The sequence below is a fragment of the Vigna radiata genome, chromosome 7 (genome assembly GCF_000741045.1).
Source record: "Vigna radiata var. radiata cultivar VC1973A chromosome 7, Vradiata_ver6, whole genome shotgun sequence".
In the NCBI taxonomy this organism is placed as follows: domain Eukaryota; kingdom Viridiplantae; phylum Streptophyta; class Magnoliopsida; order Fabales; family Fabaceae; genus Vigna; species Vigna radiata.
In genome coordinates this window covers 28633102-28658638 of record NC_028357.1, presented here as the reverse complement: position 1 = coordinate 28658638, position 25537 = coordinate 28633102, and the positions used below count along the sequence as shown (strand labels likewise).

The window sequence follows — 25537 nt, the reverse complement described above, 5'->3', positions numbered from 1 at the left end:
AATGATAGGGGGGAGGTGCATAAGAGAAATTATGACGTCCAGAGGGAGGAGGAGGAGGACATGGATGATCAATAGGTGCATGTAGAGGTGCATGTGGAGGAAGAAGTACACGTTGAAGATTTTACTTCAAGTATGTCTGATGATGCAGGGGATGTTGATGAAGGAGAAGGGGATGAAGCACAGCGGGATGTTGATGAAGGAGAAGGGAATTAAGAATTATGGATGTTGATGTTAATGGCGATGAAGTACTTAGGGACAATATAGAAGGGGCTGTATCAGTAGAAGTTAGTGAAAATGAAGAAAGTGGAAGTGAGGATTCAGTTGATATTGCACATAGCCAGAAGAACCCATATGACAGAGGGTTGTCTGATGATGAGTGGGAGTCAGAGTTTTTGGCCAGTCCAGATGAAAGTGGAAGTGAGGATAGTGGTCACGAAAGGCAAAGTTGTGGTCCATTTGGGACCTTTGTTATGCAAAAGAGTATTTCTGAATACAAGTAGGAAATGGGAACAAAATTTAGGGATAAAAATGAGTTTATGGATGCTGTTAGAAGTTATAGAGTCCACGGTGGGAGAGATTTGAAGTTTATTAAGAATGATAACAGACGGGTACGAGTGAGATGTTTGGGTGGCCAAAAGAGTTGTCCATGGATGGCTTATTGTGGCTATATGGAAGGTTGTAGGACTTGGCAATTGAGGAAAATAGTGGATAAGCATAGTTGCAATAGGTAATTCAACGTTAAAATGATGAATGCTAAGTGGTTGAGTGAGACATTAGATAATTCATTAGAACAAAATTCGAATTTGAAAATAAATGAAATACGCTCAAAAGCTTTGAGGAAATGGAATACCAATGTCACACTTTCTAAAGCTTGTAGGGCAAAGATAAGGGCATCTGAAAAACTTGAAAGTAGTTTTAAAAATCAGTTCAAAAGAATTCATGACTATGCACATGAATTATTGAAATGTAACCTTGGATCAACAGTACAAGTTAAAGTGGATAGTGAAAGTGGTCAATCAATTTTTCAGAGATTATATGTTTGTTTGAAAGCTTGCAAGGTTAGTTTCGTGTCTTGTAGGCCATTTATTGGTTTGGATGGATGTTTTCTGAAAGGATTGTATAAGGGGGAGTTATTAACAGCTATTGGGAGAGATCCTAATGACCAGATGTTACCTCTGGCATACACAATTGCGGAAGTAGAGAACAAAGATAGTTGGACATGGTTTTTACAGTTGTTGATAGAAGACCTTGGGGGTGCTGAAGTATGAAATGAATGCACTTTTATGTCTGATCAACAAAAGGTAAATGCATTTTTCTGTTCTGTTTCATAAGAATAATTTTATCAGTCATATTGTAGTTGGTCTCTACTTTTGATTAAAATGTTCAAATTGGTCCTTAATTGAGTTTATATTGTTCTATTTCGTCCCTTTTGCAAATAGGGTTTGCTGCCAGCTATTGAACAACGTTTACCTAAGGCAGAGCATAGATATTGCATGCGACACTTGTATGCAAATTTTAGGAAAAAGTTTTATGGCCAAAAGTTGAAGAATCTAACGTGGAAAGCTGTTGCAAGTACATATCCCCAAGCTTGGGAAAAAGAGATGTTAAATATAAAGGAAGTGAATGATGAGGCTTCCAGATATCTAATTGCTATCGCGCCAAGGTATTATTTGTTCATTAACAATACATTGATGACATGTATAGTGCATATAAAAAACATTTTTATTTCTTGTAACAGATATTGGTTAAGATCTAGATTTACAGGTAGAGCAGTTTGTGATACACTAACCAATAACATGAGTGAAGGTTTTAATAGTGTGATTGTTGAGGCACGAGGAAAGCCCGTTATAACCATGCTTGAAGAAATTAGAGTTTTCCTCATGAAAAGATAGGCAACCAATAGAATAAAAACATGTAATATGGATTTTGTTATCTGCCCCAAGATTAAAAAGAGACTTACAAAAGAGTCCAATTTATCCAAAAATTGGATCCCTAGGTACGCATTTACTTTCCCACTATTAGTTGATGGTAGTTGAATTGTGATTAAAATGGTGTTATTGATCAAATAATTCTTAACTTGTATTCATTTATGGCTTCATGACAGTTGGTCTGCAGAAAAACTCATTGAAGTTAGGCATTATGCATAGATTACAAACAAGTTTGCAGTTAACCTGGACAACCAAGATTATACGTGCAGGAAATGACTTCTTACTGGGATCCCTTGTTGCCATGCAATTGCAGCCATGAAGTTCCTAAATTTAGATCCAGAAGATTATGTACCCATTTGATTCAGACGATCAACGTATGAAGAAGCATATGCCTCCATCATATTTCCAATCAATGGGCACCTGTTATGGGAAAGAACACCATACGTAGACGTCCTCCCACCATTGAAGAGAAAATTACCTGGTAGACCAAAAAGAAGAAAAGAAGGTTGGAACAATAGGAGCTAAGGAGGGATGAGACCCAGATGACCAAATGTGGCCACCGCAAGAAGTGTAGTATTTGTCGTCAAGTTGGACATAAGAGAAATAATTGCCCTACTCAACATCAAGCAGACCTACTAGAACCATCTTAACCACCACCCCAATAACCAACTGAGGAAATTACACAACCATCCCAACCACCAACTGAGGAAATGACACAACAATCTCAACCACCACCAATCAGACCCGACAAGTTACTAATTAGAAGACAACGTCCTGTATAATGTTATAAACTTGGTGTGCTTTTGTTTTGTTCGAATTGGTCAGTTTTGTGGTAAACATTAGCCACTTGATATGTTTTGTATGTACTTTAAATTTGTATTATTGGAATTGGTCAGTTCTGTGGTAAACATTAGCCACTGGATATGTTTTGGATGTACTTTAAATTTGTTTTGTTGGAATTGGTCAATTGGGTGTCAAACATTAAGCACTGCATTTGTTGGAATTGGTCACCTGATATGCATGTAATGATTACCTTGGTTCTGTTTATGCAAAGCTATCATTTTAATGCTTTATACATAGGGACCACACTTACAAGTAATAAACAAAAAGTGGGACTAAATTGAACAATTACTTACTAAATAATTGAAATTTCATTCCTTCATTTAGTACAAAAGAAATAGCCACAACCTAAACATCACAACAGTTCAACTCCATTGACCTTAAATCACTACGTTCAACCACATTGGGACTACCTCTTTAAACATCACCACTTCAACCAAAATACACAAAACATAAGTATGTTAACTACACTAAGAAAACCAGTCACTGCTACTAATAATTGGATCTTTTTCTTCGAAGCTTTGAGTGCATTTTCCAGATCACAAATCTTCCCCCTTAGCCTCTCAATAATAACATCCCTTTCATCATCATTTTCTTGATTGCACCACTTGAAATAGTTGCAACACATTGCATTACCAGCTTCATTCTGTTATTCATCAACAACAAAAACTTCAAACACAATGTTAATTACTAACACATAAAGAACATAGGGTTTATATTCAGATTACCTTGTAGTTTCGACAACCCCAAAAATATCTTTCGGAATTCTTCGGAGTTCTAGCCATTTTTACTACTGCCATCTCACCAAATTTGCAAATGGGGATTATCCCTTGCCCCATTGAACCACCCCAGGTGAATAATGAGAACAACGACGGCCCAAGCTATTGCAACAAGAAAAAGAAGAACGGGAAGCAGACATTGCTCATTAACCAACAAGGTTAGGAAGAAGATTGAGAACATACAACTTTCACAGAACATAAATAAAAACCCTAATTTTATAATCCACCCTCTTTTCACCTCACAAAATAACCCTAATCAGAAATACAATTTAAAAAATCCTAATTCCAACTGAAAAGGACCCCAAGTAAGCAAAAAAATGACACCTCACAATGCAGTTGCACATCTGGACAGCTCGCCGTTATCAATTTAGACGGAGTTAGGGAAAAGGACTTAATTGAATACCAAATACGTTCTTTGGGACTAAATTGAACACACAAAAAAACATGGGGACCATTTCGAATTTTTCCAACCAAATCTAGGACCAAAAAGAGTTTTTAACCTTTTTGTTTTTATTACTTTTACTTTCTTTTACTTTTATTTTTTACTAATAATAATAATAATAATAATAATAATAAAATAATAATAATTAATGTTAATTTTTATTCTTTATAAACATTTTTACAATTAAATATAACATTAATAATTATCATTTTATATTACTTTAATAATTAGAGACATTTTAATAATTTTTAATTTTTACCAATTAAATAAATTTTTTATTTGTTACATCAATCAAATCCTACACTAATTCTCACAAATTTTACTTCCAAATTCACTCAAATAAACAATAAAAAATTTAACATGAAATCTCTTCAAATCCATACACTCACTCCCTCAATCCTCTCCTTCAGGTGAAGAGAGCTTTTAAGTACTCAGAATTAATTTTTCTTTCTTTGTTGGAAATATAAGAATAAGTCTAAATAACACATTGATAAAAATAAAAAAGAAAAACACCATAAAAAAAAATGAATACTCATTTATTCATTATTTCAAGATTTTAAACAGAGAGAATGATGCGAATCTCATTGGATTCAAATCTTATTACTATGATATCTTTTGAATAAAGCTTCTTCCCAGTAAACTTAACGCTTTTAACGCCTGCTCTGGCTTTCTCATTTACGCTCGCAAAGTGTTTGTTGCAATCCGAGTTGAAGAACTCCATCATCCTTTTTTTTTTCTCAAATTTTTCTACAAATCTAAAGAAAATTTAATAAATTTTATGAAAGAAAATTTAATAAATTTTATGAAAGAAAATTGTTGATAATTGATGATGAAAATATTGGGATTTATAGCTTAGGTTGGAAATGATTGAGGTAGAAGTGAACAAAAATTGCTTTTGTGTTATATCAAATCAAGCGTTTGAAACCCATTCTGACAAGACCGCGACATGGATGTCAAGTCAACTCATGAGTGAATTTACCATCTTTTTTGCCAAACACACCCATAATGTCCATGAATCCATTTTCCTACATTCATCCTCGAATGTAGAAGAAGACAATACTACTGAAACAGAAAGCATTGGTCGGATTCATGAGGGGTAAGAACAAATTCACGATTGTACCTCAAAAAATAATAAGTAATTACACAAGACCTACCCACCATGTCATCATGTCACACCCATGCCCCATCTATCCATCCGTCATCATTCATGACACTGATCATTTGTATACATAATAATGATTATTGAAAGGAAAACATTAAACACATTGGTTTGGCTATAAAATCAAATAAACAAGAGAATCCATTCTTAACCCACTTTGGTGATATGCGACCACTAGCCATTTCTTTCTACTCTACTCACAATAATAATACATTAAAGGGTTTTTGGGGTAACACATTCCATTTGCTTTATGAGCCCAAACTCTTATTTATCATCTAAACAAACCCATAATAATCATCACTTGGCGCATATGCTATATCGTATCTTAAAATATTACTCATGCATCCAAGTGTCCTATTTTTAAACTTCGATGTGTCTTATAACTTTTGTTAATTCGTCGCGTATTATGAATTTTTTTTATATTTGGGTGGGACTACAATTGCACAGTATACAATATTAGGCATCTTTTCTCTTCTCCAAGTTTTTCATCACTCAAAATGTCAACATTTTAAAAGAGGGGGAAAGTTGAAAAAGTTAAGTGGTAAATCATCGTATGCACATGTTGCTTCATATTTAATTCTACGTGATTTGTTTGAACGCGATAAAAGAAGAGAGTTTGTATCATGATTTTCTTAAAAAAAAAAGTTATTGGTATACAATGGGTTATCTTTTACAATTAAACAAGCAAAAAATAAAAAGATGTATAACATATGATAAATAACGTGATAAAAAATATATTAAAAGGTGGAAAATATTATTTGTATGAATGACACATCTTTTATTATCAACCAGCCAAGCCATTTTTCTGTTTGATTAAAAGAGGAAACCAAATCCCAAGTAAAAAAAGAAATTGTAATGCATATTTATTTATAATGGGAGTTAGATGGGGCCCACAAAGTTGTTCGATGATATTGGATTATATGCGAAATGTGCAATAAACACGAAGATTCCGGGATTTATGTCTTGGCCTTGTCTCCAGTTACTATGTGACACTTCACTTCCATATCCTTAGTGATGGATGCACGCACGCTCTTTTCAAGCAATATAAAGTGGGTAGAGAACATGTATAATCTAATCATTAGATTTAAAGACAATCCTTAAGAAGAGTGGTATTCTGTAACAGGATGATAATACAAAGGGAGAAAAAATACCCTTTAAAAATAAAAGGGAGGAAAATACAGTGAAAAAGATGAATCTGTTTGGAGAAAAGAAGGGAAGGACGTTGAAGAAGGTGGAGTATCTGGTGTATCGCATTTACGGAAAAGGATGAGATTGGAATGGAAAGGTGTTTGAGTTGCGTAAGAAGCTTCAACATTCCTACCTAACAACATTAACATTACATCAAAACTACCCTTTTCTAACATACTTTCAGTTATTTCGATCAAATCAAGAATTCAAGATATACATATAACCACTACCGTTTCTGCTGAAAACGATATCAGTACACAATCACATTTTAGGCGTCACAATAATCCAATTACAGAATCAACTACATAATTTCAAGTCCACTCTAATATTTAAGTATTTACCCAATGGATCAGATGGCTTAATTGGATTTACTAATACACTATTTTTTCTTGATTCATTTTTTTTTTATTAAATGTAGGATTCTCAATTTTTTCTAAAAGAACTAGAGATTGAGTTTTCCTATCCATAATATAAAATTTAAAAAATTTGGAATGATTTTACAAGACTTGAAAATACTCTAATTTTTTTTAGAAAGCATTCGAAGTCCCCATTTTTCAATATAACCCTCTATTTTTCTAAAGTACATGAACAAGCCCATCAGAGGCCTATTTGCCAACTCAACATTAAAAAAAAAAACCGTTGAAGGCAGCATCTTCCTGCACAATATATATTAAAAAAAAATTCAATTTTACTTTCTTTTCATTTTAAGTTACAAATACACAATTCAGAGACAGAATGCATAACCCAAAATACAAACTTCAAAATGTATTTTATTTTTACATATTAGACCGCACGATCCAAAATGCCTTTCTGAAGGCAGAGAAAAGGGTATGTTTGTGAAAGTGAAGAGGAAGAAGCTTTTGGTGGAAGTTTGGGGAAGATGGCACTGTCGGTGGTAGCAATGGAGGAAGAAGAGACACAGATGAAAGAGGCAACAGAAATAAATAAAGGCAGAAATATCTTTTCACCTTATGGAAGCCCAGGAAGAAGTTCCCTTACAACTGCAGTTTTCAATATGCTAGATGCGAGGAGTGTGAATAGTACCAAGTTATACAAAAGTCAATGCTTGAAATGAACCCATAACAGTAAAGTTTGATTTAATAGTCGAGTTTATATAGTATAAAAAAACGCGTTTAATTTTTCTGAAACTGAATCGAGACATTTCCACATTTGGCACACAATCAAATAATTTTTTAGAACTGAATTTTCCACCCAAAAAATAATTTGAAATCCAGAATTAAGACGATTAGGTAGAGAACCGATCAAACTGAGTTTTACAACAGAGCAAGGACCGAAGCTCCTAAAAGCAAGTTCCACCAGAAATAACAGTTCAGACATCTGTTGAAGGCCCCCCTTTCCAAGAACGAACACCATATCTCAACAAGCACCAACATCTCAGTGCGTACGAGTTCTACTACTTTCTGCATTTCTCACTGGATTGAAGTATGGATGGGCCTGCATACCAATCAATATTTTGCTCATCAAACATTTTACAAAAGTTCATAATACCAAGTACTTCGGTTGTAGGAAGGTCGTAGGCAGCTTACTATACAATTTGTCAAACATAAGATTTTGTTGGCAAGTTCCTAATATATTAAAGTCTTAAGTTTTTCATTTAATACTCTTTATTACCGCACTTGTTACCAAAACAAATAAGTTTAAAGGGGAAACAAACATAAAAATCCACGCCCTAACTACAAATCATCTAGGGCATCAAGTAAAGAATTAGAATCCAACTAAAGGTAGGATAACTTAACAAGCACCATAAAAAATTTGGAACCATCGAATAGCAGGGAAGTCGTCTACATGGCAGGGATTTCCCAATACTAAAAAAGATTGAACTCTTACCATGGCTTCTTTTGCAGTGGGACGTTCTTGGTGATCATAACGTAATAACTTGTCAACAAAGTCAACAGCCTTTCAAAAAAATAGTATAAATATGAAATGAGAAACAATGATAATAAAGTACGTTTAAATGAATAATTACAATGCATACTACCTCAGGAACAGCCAAGTGATGATTGTCTACATTAATAAACTTTGCCCAAGGCTTACGGCTATGCCTGTCACAATATTTCGAGTGTCTTCTTAGTCAAAACAATAATTTTATATAACAAAAGCGACATAAACTAAACTATGACAGCATACAAACAAACCTCCCAATTAGTGCCGCAAGATGTGGGTCCAACTCTATTCGATACTTATCCAAATATGCACTTAATTCATCTGTCCCAAGCACCTATTGCAAGAGCAAAAGATTATCAATCAAATTCTCTATCATCTATTTTAAGTTGCTTCTACACCATGCTGTAGCCATGTACTAAGCATAGACAACTTTTTTAGGAAATGGAAAAAGGGATTTTCAAAAAGCTAGTAAACATCCCGTTTCATTACAAGACCACAATTGAGATAAGATTTAGGGATTCACATTTAAAAGTACTTTGGTTAAATGCTAATTATTTGGCACTCGGCAAAATAAAAGGGACATCTCATCTCTCCTTCGGCAATTTAGACTTCACAAAGCGCTATTTCTCAATTTAAAAATGATAACAGATCCCCTGAATTCCCTCTTATACAGTCAATTTATTTAGGCCACTAACTCTAACTATCATAATTAACTCCCCCTTGTCCAAGTCTCTTAAGCCAGTTGTAAAGAAGATTTGGAAATTCAGCTGCTGCATTAGTGGAAGATTTGAGTTGAAGACAATATAGTCAATGTGATTTAGTGCTTGCTAACACCTACCACATACTTCAGTCACGCATGCAAAGAAGTGTTAGAGAAAGCTATTGAACAATTAAGAATAATGTTTGGTTTACGAAGGGTGCATTTGGAAGGAAGAAAATAAATAAACGAGAAATACAATGGATTAACACAGGGAAGAGGAAAGTAGAGTGAATAGAAATAACTGAGAAATGAAGTGAAAATTGTCTAAGATATAAAATAAATAAACAAGAAATTCTTCAATGTTCAACCACCAGCATATATCGTTTCTTTTTGAGGAAAAATAAAAGGGTGTGTAGATCTACAAACCCTTTTTGTCTATATCTACTACCAAACATTCTTCATTTCCCATCTCTCTTCAATTTCAACTCCTCTCTATGTCTTCCCCATTTAATCCCTACCAAACACACTAATGGAATCCATAATGAATAGTGGAACAGCCAACATCTGATTCTAAAGTTGGTGATTTAAGACACGATATTTGGTCAATGTAAACCTTAGAACCATCTTCAAGGGTGATGAAGTGCAAAATTTTCGTGATGAATTACCAGTAATACGATCAAAAAGCTCCAAAGTCCAAAATCTATTAAAGTCCGTAATTAGCAAATTTCAAAAAGTCATTAAAATTTAGATATACTTTGTACTCGTAGGATATAGAACTTTTTTTTCTTGCAGAGTGAAATACTTTCTGTGTCTGGCACCCTATAATTGGGACAGGTGCAGATTATTATTGAAAACCATGTAGAGAACGTCTTGAGTGTGCCCCTTTAGCTCAAAGTGGTGGGAGCATTATGGTCTACAACTTCATACAGTGGGAATGTTGAGTATGAAACAACTTGATTTCAAAGATTCTCAAAATCCTTAGGAAAGTCATGCAGAAGAAATATATGCATATTGTTATAATTTGTCCACTATTTTCTTAAGGTTATGACTAATAAGATTGTCTTAATTTGCTGGCTGGTTGACTAGGTTGTTTAAATAGAAAGAAAATTAATACTTTGCATTTGAAGAATTGTGAAGCAGTGAAATGTGTCATAAAGGTACTGATTGCCATTTGCATATACTCTTTGGCTTCATTTCTCATATAAGGATTTATCCAAAATAGTAATGGCCAATAGAATCAATAGATAGTCAGAAGGGATGTCAATTGATAGCTACTTGTCTACCATTCTTCCTTTAGAGAGGTTGCAATATCTTCAGCCTTCAAGGAGAATGATCAGAGTGCCAAAGGTAACTTTTGTCAAGGACCCAAACTTCAACAGATGAATGTCAATTAAGGCAACACTTATTAAATTTCCTAGAGGTGATTGATGTCACCGACGAGAAAAAAAGAAGTGATATTTCTGACTCTTGCTCAGATGCCACGGAAAACTAAAAATGAACAGAAGAACTGCAAAAACAAATGTCAGTCACACCGCTACTATACTTCAACGATCTAGGATTAACAGACCCACTGCTCAGATCAGGAAATAAAAAAGCTGAGACTTGGAATGGACAAAGAATGGACCAAAACTAACAAAGGTAGTGCACTAGTTGGATTTGTCAATGGGAAGATGGTACATGGCTTTCACACAGGCTGGAGTTTAAAGTGTCCAGGCAAATTTCCAAGAAACAACAATGGATGCAGTTGAGTGAACAACCCGGTGCAGAAGCAGGATGAGATGTCCACATTTAATTGAGAATCAACCTGCTTTGACAACATGATGACACTAAGGACAGTATTATGGTGCTTTGGAAGTGTTTCAAGTGGTGTTGACACTCAGCAATAAGGATTTACTCGCAATAAATCATGGTATTTTGAAGAATAAAAAAGTTGAATGAAATATGGGTTAATATCCCTAGGTTACATTGTATGCTGTCAACCTGATTAGATGAGAAATCATTTAAATATGAACTTTCAAACAAACAACCACTAAATAGGACAAACTCTAGTACACAGAAATGAATAAACAGGAAAAGAAAAAAGATGTAGGATTCAAGAAGAATGCAAACTTGCAACACAAAATGTCCCTAGCATGATATGTATGATTACAGAAAACAGTCAACAGGGCAGGAGCAAAACAGTAATGGGTAATCACCCAAACACAACAATCGGACTCAAATTTGGGTAAACGTCCCAGGCTTACCTTAGCTATTTTGACCAGTTGATCATAGTTATCATGTCCATAAAAGAATGGCTCCTTACGAAATATCTGAACAATGTAAAAACACAAGCCTGAATCAAGCAGAGGAGCATATTTCAACCTGTATTAAGACTTCAAAAAAAAGAAATTGATCTATCATGCAGTAGCTAAAGATTCTAAGGTTTATCTCTCAATGAAGCTAAACACTGAATAATATAATATTGTATTTGAAGGAAAGTGCACCATTTACCATCCCAGCAAACATACAACCAAGACTCCACAAATCTAGAGAGTAATCATAGTCTTGAAGATCAACAAGAAGCTCAGGACCCTTGAAATATCTGCACAAGAAAATCAAAGGTTAAAGCAGAAAAAAAATGTTGATCGATAACAATTAAAAATAAAAACTATCAAGTGACCATAATAAACATCCTTTTTTTACCAAAAACATAAACAAGCTACTGACAAATTTGGATTCTCTGTTGGGTTTTCTATTTTGTTCTTCTGGTCTTTAAAATACACTCATGGACATTGATTCTGATATTTTAGAATATATTAAAAGAAATTTAATATAACAACATCAGTGTATTTTAATGCTCCCTAAAGAACAGTACCAAAATACCTATCAGAGAATCTGGACTCGCTAATGACAACTATACCAAATTTATCATCACCCAATGGCTAAAAGGTGTTCATGGAGGGATATTACCGTTCATAATTTACCCACCTATGCATTGATTTTGGACATTAAATTTCCAAAGCCCACACATTCTTGGCTACAAACAAATTTGGCTTACCAAATGACATTTTAAACAAAAAGAAAATCTTCTTAACGTTCTAACTCTAAATTTTGCACTCAAGGGTTTTAGTTCATGTAACCAAGCCTAAAGGCAAATGGAAGGAGTAACCAGAAAACCCAAAAGAAAAGCCAAACCATTGCAATGTGTATGGAAATGTTTCTTCAGCAATTACTTCATGAATTTATAAATCATTTGCAAAAGCATGTGTAACCCTCCTAGGATGGTTTAGTTGGTTGAATACTTGAGTTAAGCAGCATGCAACAAGAACGCACAAGTTAAAAGCCCACAATAGACCCTATAACCCTGTCCCCCCTCCACCCTCCTGCCCTTCTGCCTTGGTCCAAAGGCTTTACGAACATCCCACCAGCCCACCACAACTATGAATCCTCCCACAAACATCCCCCTAACCAGAAAATAGAATAAGCAGATCTACCTTGAAGCCACACGAACATTATACTCTTTTCCAGGATGATAGAACTCTGCAAGTCCCCAATCTATAAGGCGAAGCTTACGCTGCTCATGATCAATCATTACATTATGTGGTTTCACATCCCGATGCATGATTCCTTGTGAATGGCAATAATCCAGTGCCTGGAGGAAATTCCCAAAAAACAAATGCTTCCATGTTGATAGCCACAAACAATTTACATAGTATGATTGATAACATAATCTAATGCAGATTATAGGTAACAAATTGAACAAAGAAACACAATAGTGACAATACACACACCATACAAAGGAAAGTGCAAGTAATATGACAATAAAGAAACCAACTCAACACTCGGGCATATGGATACAGATACATTATCCTTTGCAAATATTATTTATAAATTAAACTTTCAAGGTAAGACTATAGTTTGCTACTTCAGTAAAACAAATTCCATAATCAAGTGACATGTAGATTTTTTCATCAAAGATTATTTCATTGAATGGCACAAACTATCAGCAATACCATTACCATACAATCACTAAAATTTGCTTCCGAATTGTAGAAAGGTTTAAGGCATAGTTGTCAAATAGCAACTGACCCCAAAATCAACATAGCAGGTAGTGGGATGAAACTATGCTTTGTTTTTAAGATACCCATAACATCAAGTATATTACAAATATATATATATATATATATATATATATATATATAGGGAGAGAGAAAGAGAGAGAGAGAGAGAGAAGAGGGATCAAATTACTTGAAGAGTAACTCTAAAAGTTATTCCTCATTATGCAATGTTCATCTGAAACTAAACCAAAGACAGAAAGTATTCACTAAATCTGTAAAGAAAATGACTGAAATCTTTATATTACCAAATATAATTCAGCAAGAAGATCACAAAAATCATTAACATTTAACCTTGTTATGAAGCATGAAGTCTATCTTGTGTCAAATGGATAAAAATATAATAATAGCTGTGGCAAATTTATGCTTTTAGCTAATATTAACGACAGAGTATAAAACTTGCCTTCAGAAGTTCAAAAATGTAATATCGAATATCATAGTCTGACAATGTTGGATAGAGCACTTTAAAATCAGTGTTATTGACATATTCAAATATAAGACTTGGGGTCTTTGACTGCTGATCTCTAACAATGTCAAGCAACTTTACAATATTAGGCCCTCCACAAAGATTCTGTAATATTTTGATTTCCCTCTTGATCTGCATTCAGAACCAGAAGCATTGTCAAAGTTACATGTAAATAAACAGGATGAGAACCAAATATTTTAGTTAAGAAGAAATAAACAACTAAAGAGCCCTCTCCTACCGGAGCATTTTTAATCCAAGTAAGCAAATGAAAGGAAATAACTGGAACTACTACGTAGCACTATGGCCACTTGCACGAAATTCACGTTCATAATAAACACAAACTCACTTTGTCTTTCCCTTGAAGTTCTGCATGAAAGGTTTATAACCTTTGCCGTTCCTTTTCCACATCAATTTTTTTTATCATGTTTGATACTTATAGTCAATTTCACTTCCTAGGATAGAAATGTAGTCTCAATCCCAAATAGATGTGTAGAGAAATCAACACAAAATTTGCTAGTGATGTAGTGGAAAATGGGATGACTGCTATGTAAAAAAAAAAAACTATGTACTATATGCAAGATTATTCCTTTGTACTGCACATGTATAAATCTTCAAACTTAAGAACTATCCAAAAGTAAAGACAAAAATTATGCATAATTAATATTCAAAAGTCATACAATAAACATAAGATCACAATAAAGAAAAGATAGTAGAATTAATATAAACAAGTGGGGGTGAGTGTGACATCACAACGAAGAAAAAAATGAAGGGACATGAACAAATAGAGATTTCAAGGTGGGTCAGAACACAAAAACAATTGAAGAGGGGAGGGGAAAGGTTTTAAAACAAAGCCCCAAAGATAATACAAATGAGTAAAGGATTCGTAAAGAAATTGGTCTGAAAACAGATATACCTTCTTCCAACTTCGGTAACTAATTTCACATGGGATGTGACTGATATTTTTGTAATCCTGTCTAAACATCCATTTACGCATATCCTTTTACAAGTTATTACATATCTTACCTGAACCCCAGAAAAATTAAATAACCAAAGTTTCCCTCTTACCAAAGCAATAATAATCATAATATATATATGCAATATGTTAACTCGTGAAACGTTTCAACTACAAAAACAACATATGCTTACCATTCTTCTATTGTATGCTTCCCCAATAATATATCACCAACCACCTCAACCACCAACATGACTTGCCTATGATTATTATAGCACATACATAAAACCACAATCATTTACTAAACTAAAATTGAAAAGTAACCACAACCAACAACACACAGAAACAAAAACCAAAAGGTTTACAGATTAAAACGACAGCGCCCAAACATAACTCACCTTCTTCTTCTTCACGGGTTTCAGAATCTTAATGATACATTTCTCACCATCAGTGCAGTGAACGCCTTCAAACACCTCACTGTATTTCCCCCTACCGACCTTCCTCACCACCTCGTAATCATCTTGCTCCCTGTGAAATAGCCACAACAATAACAACCCTAAATTCCCTTTCATTTTGGAAAAGGAAGAAAGACAATTTATATTATCCAAAACAAAATAAAAGAAGACAAAAAAGAAAAGCTACAGGAATTTGAAGATCGAAGGAAACAAGAAGAGGAAGGAGCATCTTTTACCCCCACTGGACGTTTAGGGACTCGTAGTCCCAATATTCCTTAGGGCGAACAACGTTGACGTCCGCGTAAACCCTGGCCTTGGAGGAGGCGCCGGGGCGGCGCGTGGACTTTCCGAATTTCTGCGCCATGGCGTCGAGGGGCGGCGGCGGCGGAGAGCGAACGAGAGGGGCGGCGGCGAAGTGGCGGAAGGCGGAAGCGGGTGGAAAAGTTATGGGGAAGTTGGGAGAGCGGATAGGAGGAGAGGGAAAGGAATGGGAAAGAGAGGAGCGGAGGAGAAGAAGCAATCTATCGCGCGAGAAGTTGTACTGGAAGGGCCTTAGGGCCATTAAATTGCAAATAAAAGTTGCAGGGGAAAAAAGGCTCTGATGCCTAAGACGCAATTTTCAAACCCTCGTCTCATTTTTTTTTAATTAAAAAATCTCCTTTTCTTCTTTTACTTTTCTTTCCTTTCCTTTCTTTATTCCTTCATCCTTTTAGTTTGCCTTACAGTAAAACAGAAATAAAATATCAGTTTTAATTAAAGTGTAACTTGCTGCACTAAGTTTGTTTGCATTAAGACCTCAGTCAATCTCACATTGTTGGCAATTTAATTAAGTCTATTTTTGTAACAGAAGAATATGATTAAAAGATATTGAAATTTAGTGACCTGAAAAAGCAATACTAAAATATGAATAAATATATATGATGTATATGTATACATGATGTAGAAAATTAGTTAGTGATACTTGAAAAATTGGTTTTATTTTTAACAGTGAAAATTTTAATACACATTCTCATTCTCATAGATATATTTGTAAAATTTCATCCAAAATAATAGATTTAATAACTATAAATTTCATCAATTCATAATTTTAATATGATATTAAAAAGTAAATTTTAAGTCTATCTAAATTATACAAAATTGACTTATGAGATGAGATTTTTACCTATTTTATATACGGTAAATATGATGCTTCTCATATTCTTAATTCTTATATAAGATGTTACGATTAAATTGAGATTATTTCTAATTTTCGAAATACACACGGAAAATTATATTGAGTAGACCTATTTATTCTCCACACCCCCACACCCCTCAGATAGTTTTATCCTGACCCACATGGGTTGGAGTCATAAAAACTCATAGGGTCATAAAAACCCCATGTCCACAGGTCAAAATATCAACAAAAGCCCAGTAGACCAAGGTTAGCCCATGAATTTTTTTTCCAAAAAAAAAACTATTCATTTTGAATACAAGAAAAAACACAATTAACTCCTAAATTATAGCAAATTTAAGCTTCCAATTTGTCAAAGAACTATATACAAACATTTTAATCATACTAACATAGATTTTGTAAGAAGTTTCAATTAATTTGATTGTAATATAGGAAAATTATACAGTAACACATGACCTATGGAGACGAGTCACTTATTGTTGCGAAGGCTTGACAATATGATGAAAAGATAACTCATGATAGTTTAACCAATAAATATTCTTTCTTGTTCAAAAGAGCATAAGTTTTCCCTAATACCTTTATCTCTTATATTAGTTTCTGTGGATCAAATTAAGATGAAAGTGAAAAGAGAGCAAGAGACAAATGTAGGAAGAGAGAAAATTCTAGATAAAGCCATGAGAAAGGAAAGTAAAAAAATAGAGTGGTAAAAGCGTTTTCTTAAGAGAAAAAGAAGTAAATAAAGTGTTGTTTAAGAAACAACCTTTATATTTGTTTATGCCTAACAATATTTGTTTTTCTTATGCGAAAGTTTCTTTGTCTTTAAGTTTGGAGCAAATTCTCAAGGAGTGTGAGAATGTCTTCCCTAAAGACATTTGTCATAACTTACCTCCTAAAGGGAGTATTGAATACAACACGAATCTTATTCCGAATGCATCCCTTCCTAATAAGCAACCTATATATTGGAGCAATATATATAAGAGATTAGGGAAATACAAAGTAAGTGGAGCAACTAATGGAGAAAAATGGGTTAGAAAGAGCTTGAGCCCATGTGTCATGTCGATCGCCCTTGTTCCTAAAAAAGATGGATCATGGAAGATGTGCGTTGACTGTCGAGTCATCAATAACATCACCATCAAGTACAAAAATTCCTATTCCTAGACTTAATGACTTGCTTGATGAAATGCATAATGCTTGTTATTTTTCAAAGATATATTTGAAAAATGATTATCACCAAATTAAGGTGAAAAAGAGAGATGAATGGAAGACTACTTTCAAAACTAAATTTGGTTTGTATGAATGGGTGGTTATGCCTTTTGGGTTAACCAATGCACTTAATAATACCTTTATGAGATTAATGAATCATGTGTAGACGAATTTTATTAGTAAGTTTACTACTTTGTATTTTGATGAAATCTTGATATGTAGCAAAACACGTGATTCATACATTGGGCACTTAAGAGAAGTTTTATTAGTGTTTTGGAAGGAGAAATTATATGCCAATGTGGAAAATCCATTTTTTGTACAAATGAAGTTGTTTTCTTAGGATTTGTAGTTAGTTCTAAAGGAATGCAAGTTGACGAAGAAAAAGTCAAGGTCATTAAAGATTAACCTACTCCTAAGAATGTAAGGTGAGAAATTTTCATGGTTTGATTAATTTCTGTAAGAGGTTAGTTAATGAATTTTGCACCATAGCATCCCACTAAATGAAATTATTAAGAAATATGTGGGGTTTAAGTGGGGAAATGAATAACAAGAGGCTTTTGATAGTCTCAAACACAAACTCACAAATGCACCCATCTTATTTTTACCAAATTTTGATAAATCTTTTGAGATAAAGTATGATGCTTTAGATGTTGCATAGGAGATGTTCTCTTGCAAGAACAACATCCTATAACCTATTTTAGTGAAAAGTTGAAAGAGATTGTGGAAAATTGTTCCATTTATGACAAAAAAGTTATACACCTTAGTGAGAACTTTGCACACTTGACAACATTATTTGCTTCCTAAGGAATTTGTACTTTAGAGTGATCATGAATCTCTTAAATACATTAAAAGTCAAGGGAAACTTAATAAGAAACATGCTAAATGGGTAAAATTTATTGAACAATTTCATTATGTTATTAAACATAAACAAGACATCACAAATGTTTATCTAATAGACAATTGGAAGAACAAATCTCTTTAAGGCTTGTGATGTTCCATGAAGATTGAAATTCAAAGAACATGAAGATCTTGACTTTGAACATAATTGTACAATAGTTTAAGCAATTAAAAATATTTATAATTTTCTCTAATGAAAAACAATTCATTTATTAAATGTGTAAAGTTGAGTAATCCATTTAAATTTAAAAACCATCAATATATATTTGAGAATAACTTTTCTCACAGTAGATTTGGGAATGTTCTAAAGACCAAATGTAACTTTTTATGATAACTTCACCTATTTTCTATTATATCATAGTTTAATCAGATTTCATCAATATTTAATTTGACAGGGGATAAAAATACCATTTGCAATTTTATTTTAATCATGTTTAGACAATAACATCAGAATCATCACATCATTTGCCCAAAAGCTCTACACAAACATGTTCAAGTGATATTATAGAAAAGTAATATTACCATGTCAACTTTACCAAATAATTTTTAATATCTTAAATTGGTTTTTATAAAATAAAACGTTAGTTAAATAAAAGTGAGAAGTTGGATAATAGAATCATCTAGCAGAACAATAAAAAAAAATCACGAAACTGTAAAGATTTATTATAATATAGGTCAGTAATTTTTCTCAACGGTCAAGGGAACAACCACATACACATAAATAAATGGACAATGATATTTTAACACCATTTTTTGACATTATTTTGACACTGCACACGTGTCAAGATGTGATTGGACGATTTCAAATTAAAAAAGTTGAGGCAGGAGTATATTTGGAAGAGAAAAACCAAAGTTTGTTTTTTAATTTGAAATCGTCCAACCACATTTTGACACGTGTGCAGTGTCAAAATAATGTCAAAAAATGGTGTTAAAATTTTATTTTCCCACATAAATAACTTTATTTTTCCTGTGTAGTTAATATGAATCATGATGTGGCACCAGGATTCTTTGTAATAGGCAAATTTCCATCGTAAGTGCATTTGAAAACATCTGGTTTTCTCATAAGTCGGGGCCCAACTGGTACCTTGTTATTTTTAGGACGAATATCCTGCATATAGCATAAAATCCCATTATTACAAGCTAATTAAACTCTTTTATTTAAGAAACTGTGATGAACAAGTAATTAAACTCTTGTTATCCTAAATGGTGTATTCATCCTGAACCATGTCTTAAATTAATATGGTGTAGATTTTGAGGGTTATGACTCGATGTCTTCTAAAATTGTTTCATGCACATCGAATAGCTCATTTGAATATTTAATATACTGAAATATATGTTTAATGTATAATGACGAGTGTAAGTAGAAAAATGAATATGGATGTGTGGTATATTATTTCTGTACAAAAGTACAAAATTGAAACAAGCACTAAGAAGTTGAAGACATGAAGTTGGAGGCTTACATATATTATGAAACAATGGAAAGTATAAACAAAAGGAATACCAAAGTGAGCTGATCAATTTGTTGAGCCTAGATAATTATAAAGTTTGATCATCCCTTGTTCTTATCAACAAATTTTCTTCATCTACAACAACTTGTATTTTTTGGCAAGCCACACAAAGTTGGCATTTTGAAAAGTTTTTTTTTCGTAAGAACAGCTCTCAGCTCTGGTGAAACATTTCTAGAATTAAGAGTTTGAACTTTACATGTGCTCTATTGATCTTTTTTTAACCTTTCATGTGTTTCTTTTTACCTTGTATAGGTATGTATACATATGGAAGCATTTAAAGTGCTTCGTTATTTATATATTTTTTTACTGAAAAAAAACAACTAATTATATCTCTACTTATATAGTTATAGGGGTTTTAGCTTTTGCTTTATCATCATGTTTACCTGGTCAAATATAGCTGTTGGAATGGCCAGGGTTGCCACAGCATTGGGGGCATCGACTATTCCAGATATTCTTCCTTCACAAGGAATGCAAGACAGCAACAGGTACACCTGATAATGTTCAACATACCAGTGCATGTTTAATTTGGATATAATTAACATTTTAAACTTAAAATCAAACACTTTCATCTGTATTTTATAAAACAAGTTGAATATATTATTTTCAGCGGTAGCTTAGTTTGAGACTAAATATAATTAGAGTGCAAACTATTTGTTAGAAAAGCCAAACATGTAAAATTAAATTTACTGGACACACATGATGATAAAAGAATCACAACCTTAGCATTTAATCATATAACGTGGAAATGGTACAAGAATGAGAAAAGAGCTAAACCTGTTCTTTGGAGTATCCAAACTTGGATATGTAGTCGATGGCATTTAGCACTGCTCGCTTGTATGCAACACTTGCATCTAGGTAGTGTTGTCTCCCACTTTCATCAACACTGATTCCCTCGAAAACAAGCCACTCTGAGAATCTTGGCTCAACAGGGCCTATCTCAAAAATTGGGTTTACATGAAGGGGAGTGGGTCCCATTGGTGTAAGGTACTCTTTCATTCCACCTCTTATAATTTCGCACCTGATTACACCAAAACTGTTACCATCTCTTCATTTAATAAATAATCTTTCATTTTTAACGTGAGTTTTAGCTACATTAGTAACTGAAGTTATTTATACTAACTTGAGTTCTAAGAAACCACTCATTTCGATTGCACCACAGAAGGAGACCTCGCCATCGCCCTGTGAAAAGTGCATGTCACCGGTGCTGAGATTTGCTCCTTCCACAAAAACTGGGAGGTATACCTTTGCCCCTCTACTAAGGTTTTTTATGTCACAATTTCCACCATTTTCTCGTCCTGGTATTGTTCTTGCAGCTTCCTTTGCAATCCTCTCCCATTCACTAGACCCTTTTTCAATCTAGAACCATATCAGGAAAAGGATTTAAAACAACACAAAGGAAAATCTTGCTTGATTTCTTAGCATGTTAACAAAGCATCGCTCAAATTCTTAATACTTTTTCTGAACTTTTGGATCAAGATTAGTGTGCTTTGACATGATATAGTCTCGTATAGGGAACTACTATCACATTTTTTCAATAAAAAAAGAAGTTAATAACCATGTATAGATTGATGGTAACTACATGATTTTTAAGCATGCAGTAATTTTACCTACAGAAGAATATGGGTGAAACCGTTAAATAAATCTTATTTAATCTGCAGAACAAAACAAATCATCTTGTATGTTATTTAAGAAAACCGACGTGTTATTGATACGAATGACGATGATTTCACTAGTTTAGATTTCTGTGGTAGGTTAGAGTGTATTTTACTATTTCAATAGTTTTATACCACATATATAATTCCGACCAGGGAAGATGAAATGGAAAAATTTACCGTTTTATCTATCTTGCCCTAAAAAAACCTATGAGGGTGGTTTATTTTAGAAGCAATGTTTAACTAATTTCTTGAGAGGGTTTCTTTTTGTTTTAAGGTGATGAATTGATTATTACCTTTCCAAGGAGACAACCTTTTGTTGTTGGCAAGTTTGCCAAAGGTCGAGTATGCAAAACCTCACAGAGTTTGAAAGACTTAACACCATTTTCTTCTATATCTCTCTCCCTTTCATTCCATATGTTGAGGAGTTCCATTGATGGTGCAGTTCCAATTATCCCGGGGTGCGTTAAACCTGGAAATCGTACTCCTTTGCAGAATAAACAAACTATATGAGTAGCAATTTAGCGAAATAAATATGCACAAGTGTCTTCATCATGACAAGAGATGTTCACCTGGTATCTGAGGTGAATGAGCATATATTCCCTGAAAGTACCAGATAGCTTTTGTGGCACAAGGAAAATGATCTGTTAAGAAGCCACCTCCGTTTTCTCTGTCAAATGTTGCAGTAAAACCCCATTCATCACCAGGTAGAGGACCCAAGTTGCATATTTCAACAGCAAGCAGATCTCCAGGCTTGGCTGGGATCCCATCATCATCCACAATTCTAATTGGCCCACTAAGATAGTGTACCTTATCATCCAAAGTTAATTAATCACACAAAGCCATGTAAATTTCCTTCCTTGACTCTTTTTCCATGTGATTAGGAATTACTAACTACACTTATAATGCATTAAATTTGTTATTTACACACTTGAGAAAGAAACAGGTATAGTTTTCAACAGTTTGGTTTGTCTATATATGTATAGTTTTGTTGGTTCCTTTGTTGATTAATATCGAAAATCAGGTTTAGTAATTAAGTTGTAACACCTGGAGTGGTGATGAGCTTTGTACTTACAGTTGAGAGGTCTAGGGATTTTACGTCGAGTGATGAATCATCATCTCTAATAGCGCCTCCTGTCCAATCTACCATCTCTACTCTAAAGACATGAGAAGTGTTCACAGTGGCGACGTGTGGTATGTGAGGGTGCCATCGGTTGTGGAGAGGAGGGTTTTGCTCCCATGGCTTCTTCTTCAAATCTATTGACGAAACCGGTCTTGTAGATGGTGGTGCCATGGACAAATTGATGTGTAGTACGTACTATATAAAACTTGGATTTGGTGTTCTCACATAGTTTAGCATTGCGGTGAAGAAAGGGAATCGGTTTTCAATTGGTGGAAGGACCAAACTTTGCTGCTCCCAGAATACAATGTTGTAGTCACCGATGAAAGCGTGTGGCATATATTCATTTCGTGCATACCGTTCTTCTTAATTACATGATTCACTATGATATCTTAAGAAATCACATAAAGCTCCTTAATCAAGACCAAATATCATACCATTAAATTTAAACTGAGTAGAATAACTGAATGATTAATCTTTGATTCGGTACAATAAGTGAATGATTAATGTTTGATTTGTATTATTAAAATAATAAAAAATGGGGTAACTTATTTATGATTAACCATTTTAAATTTTAGAAAATGTCCATTTAAAAAATAAATTTGGAAAAATAATTATATTAATTTAAAGAAAATTTATTTATTAAGAGTAAAATTAGAAAACAAAATATGTTCATTAAAAAGATTAATTTCACTAAAGAAAAATTAAAAATGGTGAATCTCTTTTGATAATGGTATAAAGGCCCCATTTTTTATTATAAACTTTATCCAATTTCATTAAAGCAACGTGTGCTTCGAGTAAAAACGAATTAGAAAAAAATAGTCCAAAGAAAAAGTTAGACTTTTTGTTTTTTTCTAATTGGAGAGAGAATAGAAAGAAGAAAAAAAAATCTGGCCGGCCAATATATATTCCAGTTTTTCTTTAGTAAAATCTTCCTCAAATAAATTTTCTGTTCTCAACATATTTTCTTAAGTTATATATTCATAATTTACTATATAGGTAAATATTATTAAGGGTTAAACATGTTTTTCGTCCCCTAACTATTAGTTGTTTTTGTGTTTAGTCCCTCTTTCAAAGTACAATTTAGTCCTTCAACTTTAGAAAACTATGAGTTTAGTCTTTTTTACCAAATTTTTTAAACTTTATTTGCTGTTTCAAGCACGTTACATTATAGCATTTGGATTGTTTACACATTTTGACACATTTTTGCTTCAATGTTAATTGAGAAACGCGTTTGAAACAGCAAATAAAGTTAAAAAAATTTGGTAAAAAGGATTAATACCAGAGTTTTCTAAAGTTGAAGGACTAAATTGTACTATATTTTGAAAGAGGGACTAAACACAAAAACGGCCAATAGTTGGGGGGACGAAAAACATATTTAACCCTATTATTAATGAGTTTATAAATGAATAAAACTTATTGAATATATACACTACAAGAAAATTTCTCAAAATAATGATAAGTTTTAGTAACTAAAAATAATTAATCACTGACCAAATTAAATACTAATTTATAAATTAAAAATTATTGATAACTAAAATAATTTTTATTGTAAATAAAAAATCATAATTAGTCTTTAAATTTGATAGTCAAAATAATTTTTATTATGAATTAATTTCTAAATTTATCATTAATATTAATTATCAAGATTTTTACTACAATAAAAATAGAAATCTGATTAAAAAATTGGTATGTAAACATATTTTTGTTATAATGATTATTTAGGAATTTTCTTATAATGATAAATATGGACAATTATAATAGTATCTTACAATTATTAAAATGTTTAGTAGTTGTATTAATTAATGTTGTTAAGTAATTAATAATGTCATGATCATATAACTATAACAATGATACATAATTAGCTAAATGTAAATAGGACCCCGCTAACCATCCTTAGGGTAAAAGATGAATAACAAAAAACTCACTGACTTTTCTCATTATTTACAATGGTTGGCAGCAAAATTCAGTAGCGTAAATAGTTCGAATTTCAGAGGTGAGATTATAAACGGCAAAACCTATCTAGTCCAACCCGACCAGTATACAGTGGAAATGATAGGTTAATCCTATCCAAATTTATAATCAACTAACATCTTTGAAGGAATAATCTAGGTCTGTGTTTGTCGAGAAGAAGGTATCGTTTGAAGTAGGTAATATTATATAGGATAATTATATTTTAATAATTCATTTTTCAACAATTTTTTAACAATAAAATACATGTTACCGTTTGATTGATCTGTTTAAATTTATTCTAAAAAAATATTCGAAACAGATTAATTGTCATATATACGTTATCAAAAAATTATAAAATATGAATATATATGTTATCAAAAAATTATAAAATATGAATTGTTAAAAGAGAATTTTTCCTTCGAGGATGAATTAAGAAGACTCACAGTTAGCGGATGAAGGTGCTTGACATCGTGAGCAGTGAGATTGTTGGTGATGGCACCTCCACTGAAGTCTACCATCTCAACTCTAAAAACTTCCCCAACAGTGACCTCTGCAACTGAGGGTATATCTGGGTGCCATCGGTTGTGAAGAGGGGTTTCCTGCTCCCAGGCTTTCTTCTTTAAGTCTATTTGCACCACCAATCTTGGACCAGACACACTCATTTCTTGTGGACAACCACTCAACCATCCTACCTTCACTTACACTTCCTTTAATATATAACCCTCAATGTAACTTCACTTGACCCCACCTAACCCTTATCTGCTCCCTTCCGCAGGACCACTTACCCCTCACTGCAAACTTCCGCTCCTTCTTTCTTCTCTTATGGAAGGGAATGATTTCAGCGCTTTACAACCAACCAATGAGCATCATCATCACACCCTTTCTTTTTACCCAAATTTCATCAACCGTCCGTCTTGCATATCAGCCTTCACACTATGCTAGACTTTACGTCAACTCATAGAGTTTCTATACGTGCGGCTACTAATTATATCCGTTGCTTCATATAGTGAGAATACCAAAATCTTAAGATAAATAGAAAAAATTCATTCCATCATAGATTACTGCTCTGTTACACTTTTAATTACTTGTTTTAACCATACTTTTACTTCCGAAAAAAAGATTGCT

The 25537-nt window shown here is 33.2% G+C and overlaps 3 protein-coding genes across 5 annotated transcripts; all 3 read right to left on the bottom strand.

Moving 5' to 3' along the window:
- Positions 1-3049: 3049 nt before the first annotated feature.
- LOC111242143 lies at positions 3050-3768 on the bottom strand. Its single transcript, XM_022784498.1, has 2 exons — positions 3497-3768; positions 3050-3414 (listed from the first exon to the last, which is right to left on the bottom strand). The coding sequence occupies exons 1-2, from the start codon at positions 3605-3607 to the stop codon at positions 3193-3195; spliced, it is 333 nt and encodes a 110-aa protein (XP_022640219.1). The 5' UTR covers positions 3608-3768; the 3' UTR covers positions 3050-3192.
- A 3544-nt stretch (positions 3769-7312) lies between these two features.
- On the bottom strand, positions 7313-15503 carry LOC106768795 (casein kinase II subunit alpha). The gene is made up of 10 exons (XM_014654122.2): positions 15145-15503; positions 14852-14981; positions 13439-13633; positions 12415-12572; positions 11432-11522; positions 11185-11250; positions 8493-8575; positions 8336-8399; positions 8185-8253; positions 7313-7791 (listed from the first exon to the last, which is right to left on the bottom strand). Exons 1-10 carry the CDS (start codon positions 15468-15470, stop codon positions 7732-7734), a joined length of 1242 nt encoding a protein of 413 aa, XP_014509608.1. The 5' UTR covers positions 15471-15503; the 3' UTR covers positions 7313-7731.
- A 3308-nt stretch (positions 15504-18811) lies between these two features.
- LOC106769332 (formamidase) lies at positions 18812-25303 on the bottom strand. 3 transcript variants are annotated; one of them, XM_014654914.2, is made up of 8 exons: positions 24856-25299; positions 21912-22149; positions 21636-21826; positions 20808-21043; positions 20462-20705; positions 20071-20178; positions 19128-19287; positions 18812-18926 (listed from the first exon to the last, which is right to left on the bottom strand). In XM_014654914.2, exons 1-7 carry the CDS (start codon positions 25072-25074, stop codon positions 19165-19167), a joined length of 1359 nt encoding a protein of 452 aa, XP_014510400.1. In that variant the 5' UTR covers positions 25075-25299; the 3' UTR covers positions 18812-18926; positions 19128-19164. The 3 variants fall into 3 exon arrangements, with proteins under 3 accessions (XP_014510400.1, XP_014510403.1, XP_014510401.1); XM_014654917.2 differs by lacking the exon at positions 18812-18926 and adding an exon at positions 22415-22470 and having other exon boundaries at positions 19072-19287; positions 24912-25303; XM_014654915.1 differs by lacking the exon at positions 18812-18926 and adding an exon at positions 22415-22850 and having other exon boundaries at positions 19072-19287; positions 24856-24937.
- Positions 25304-25537: the final 234 nt, after the last annotated feature.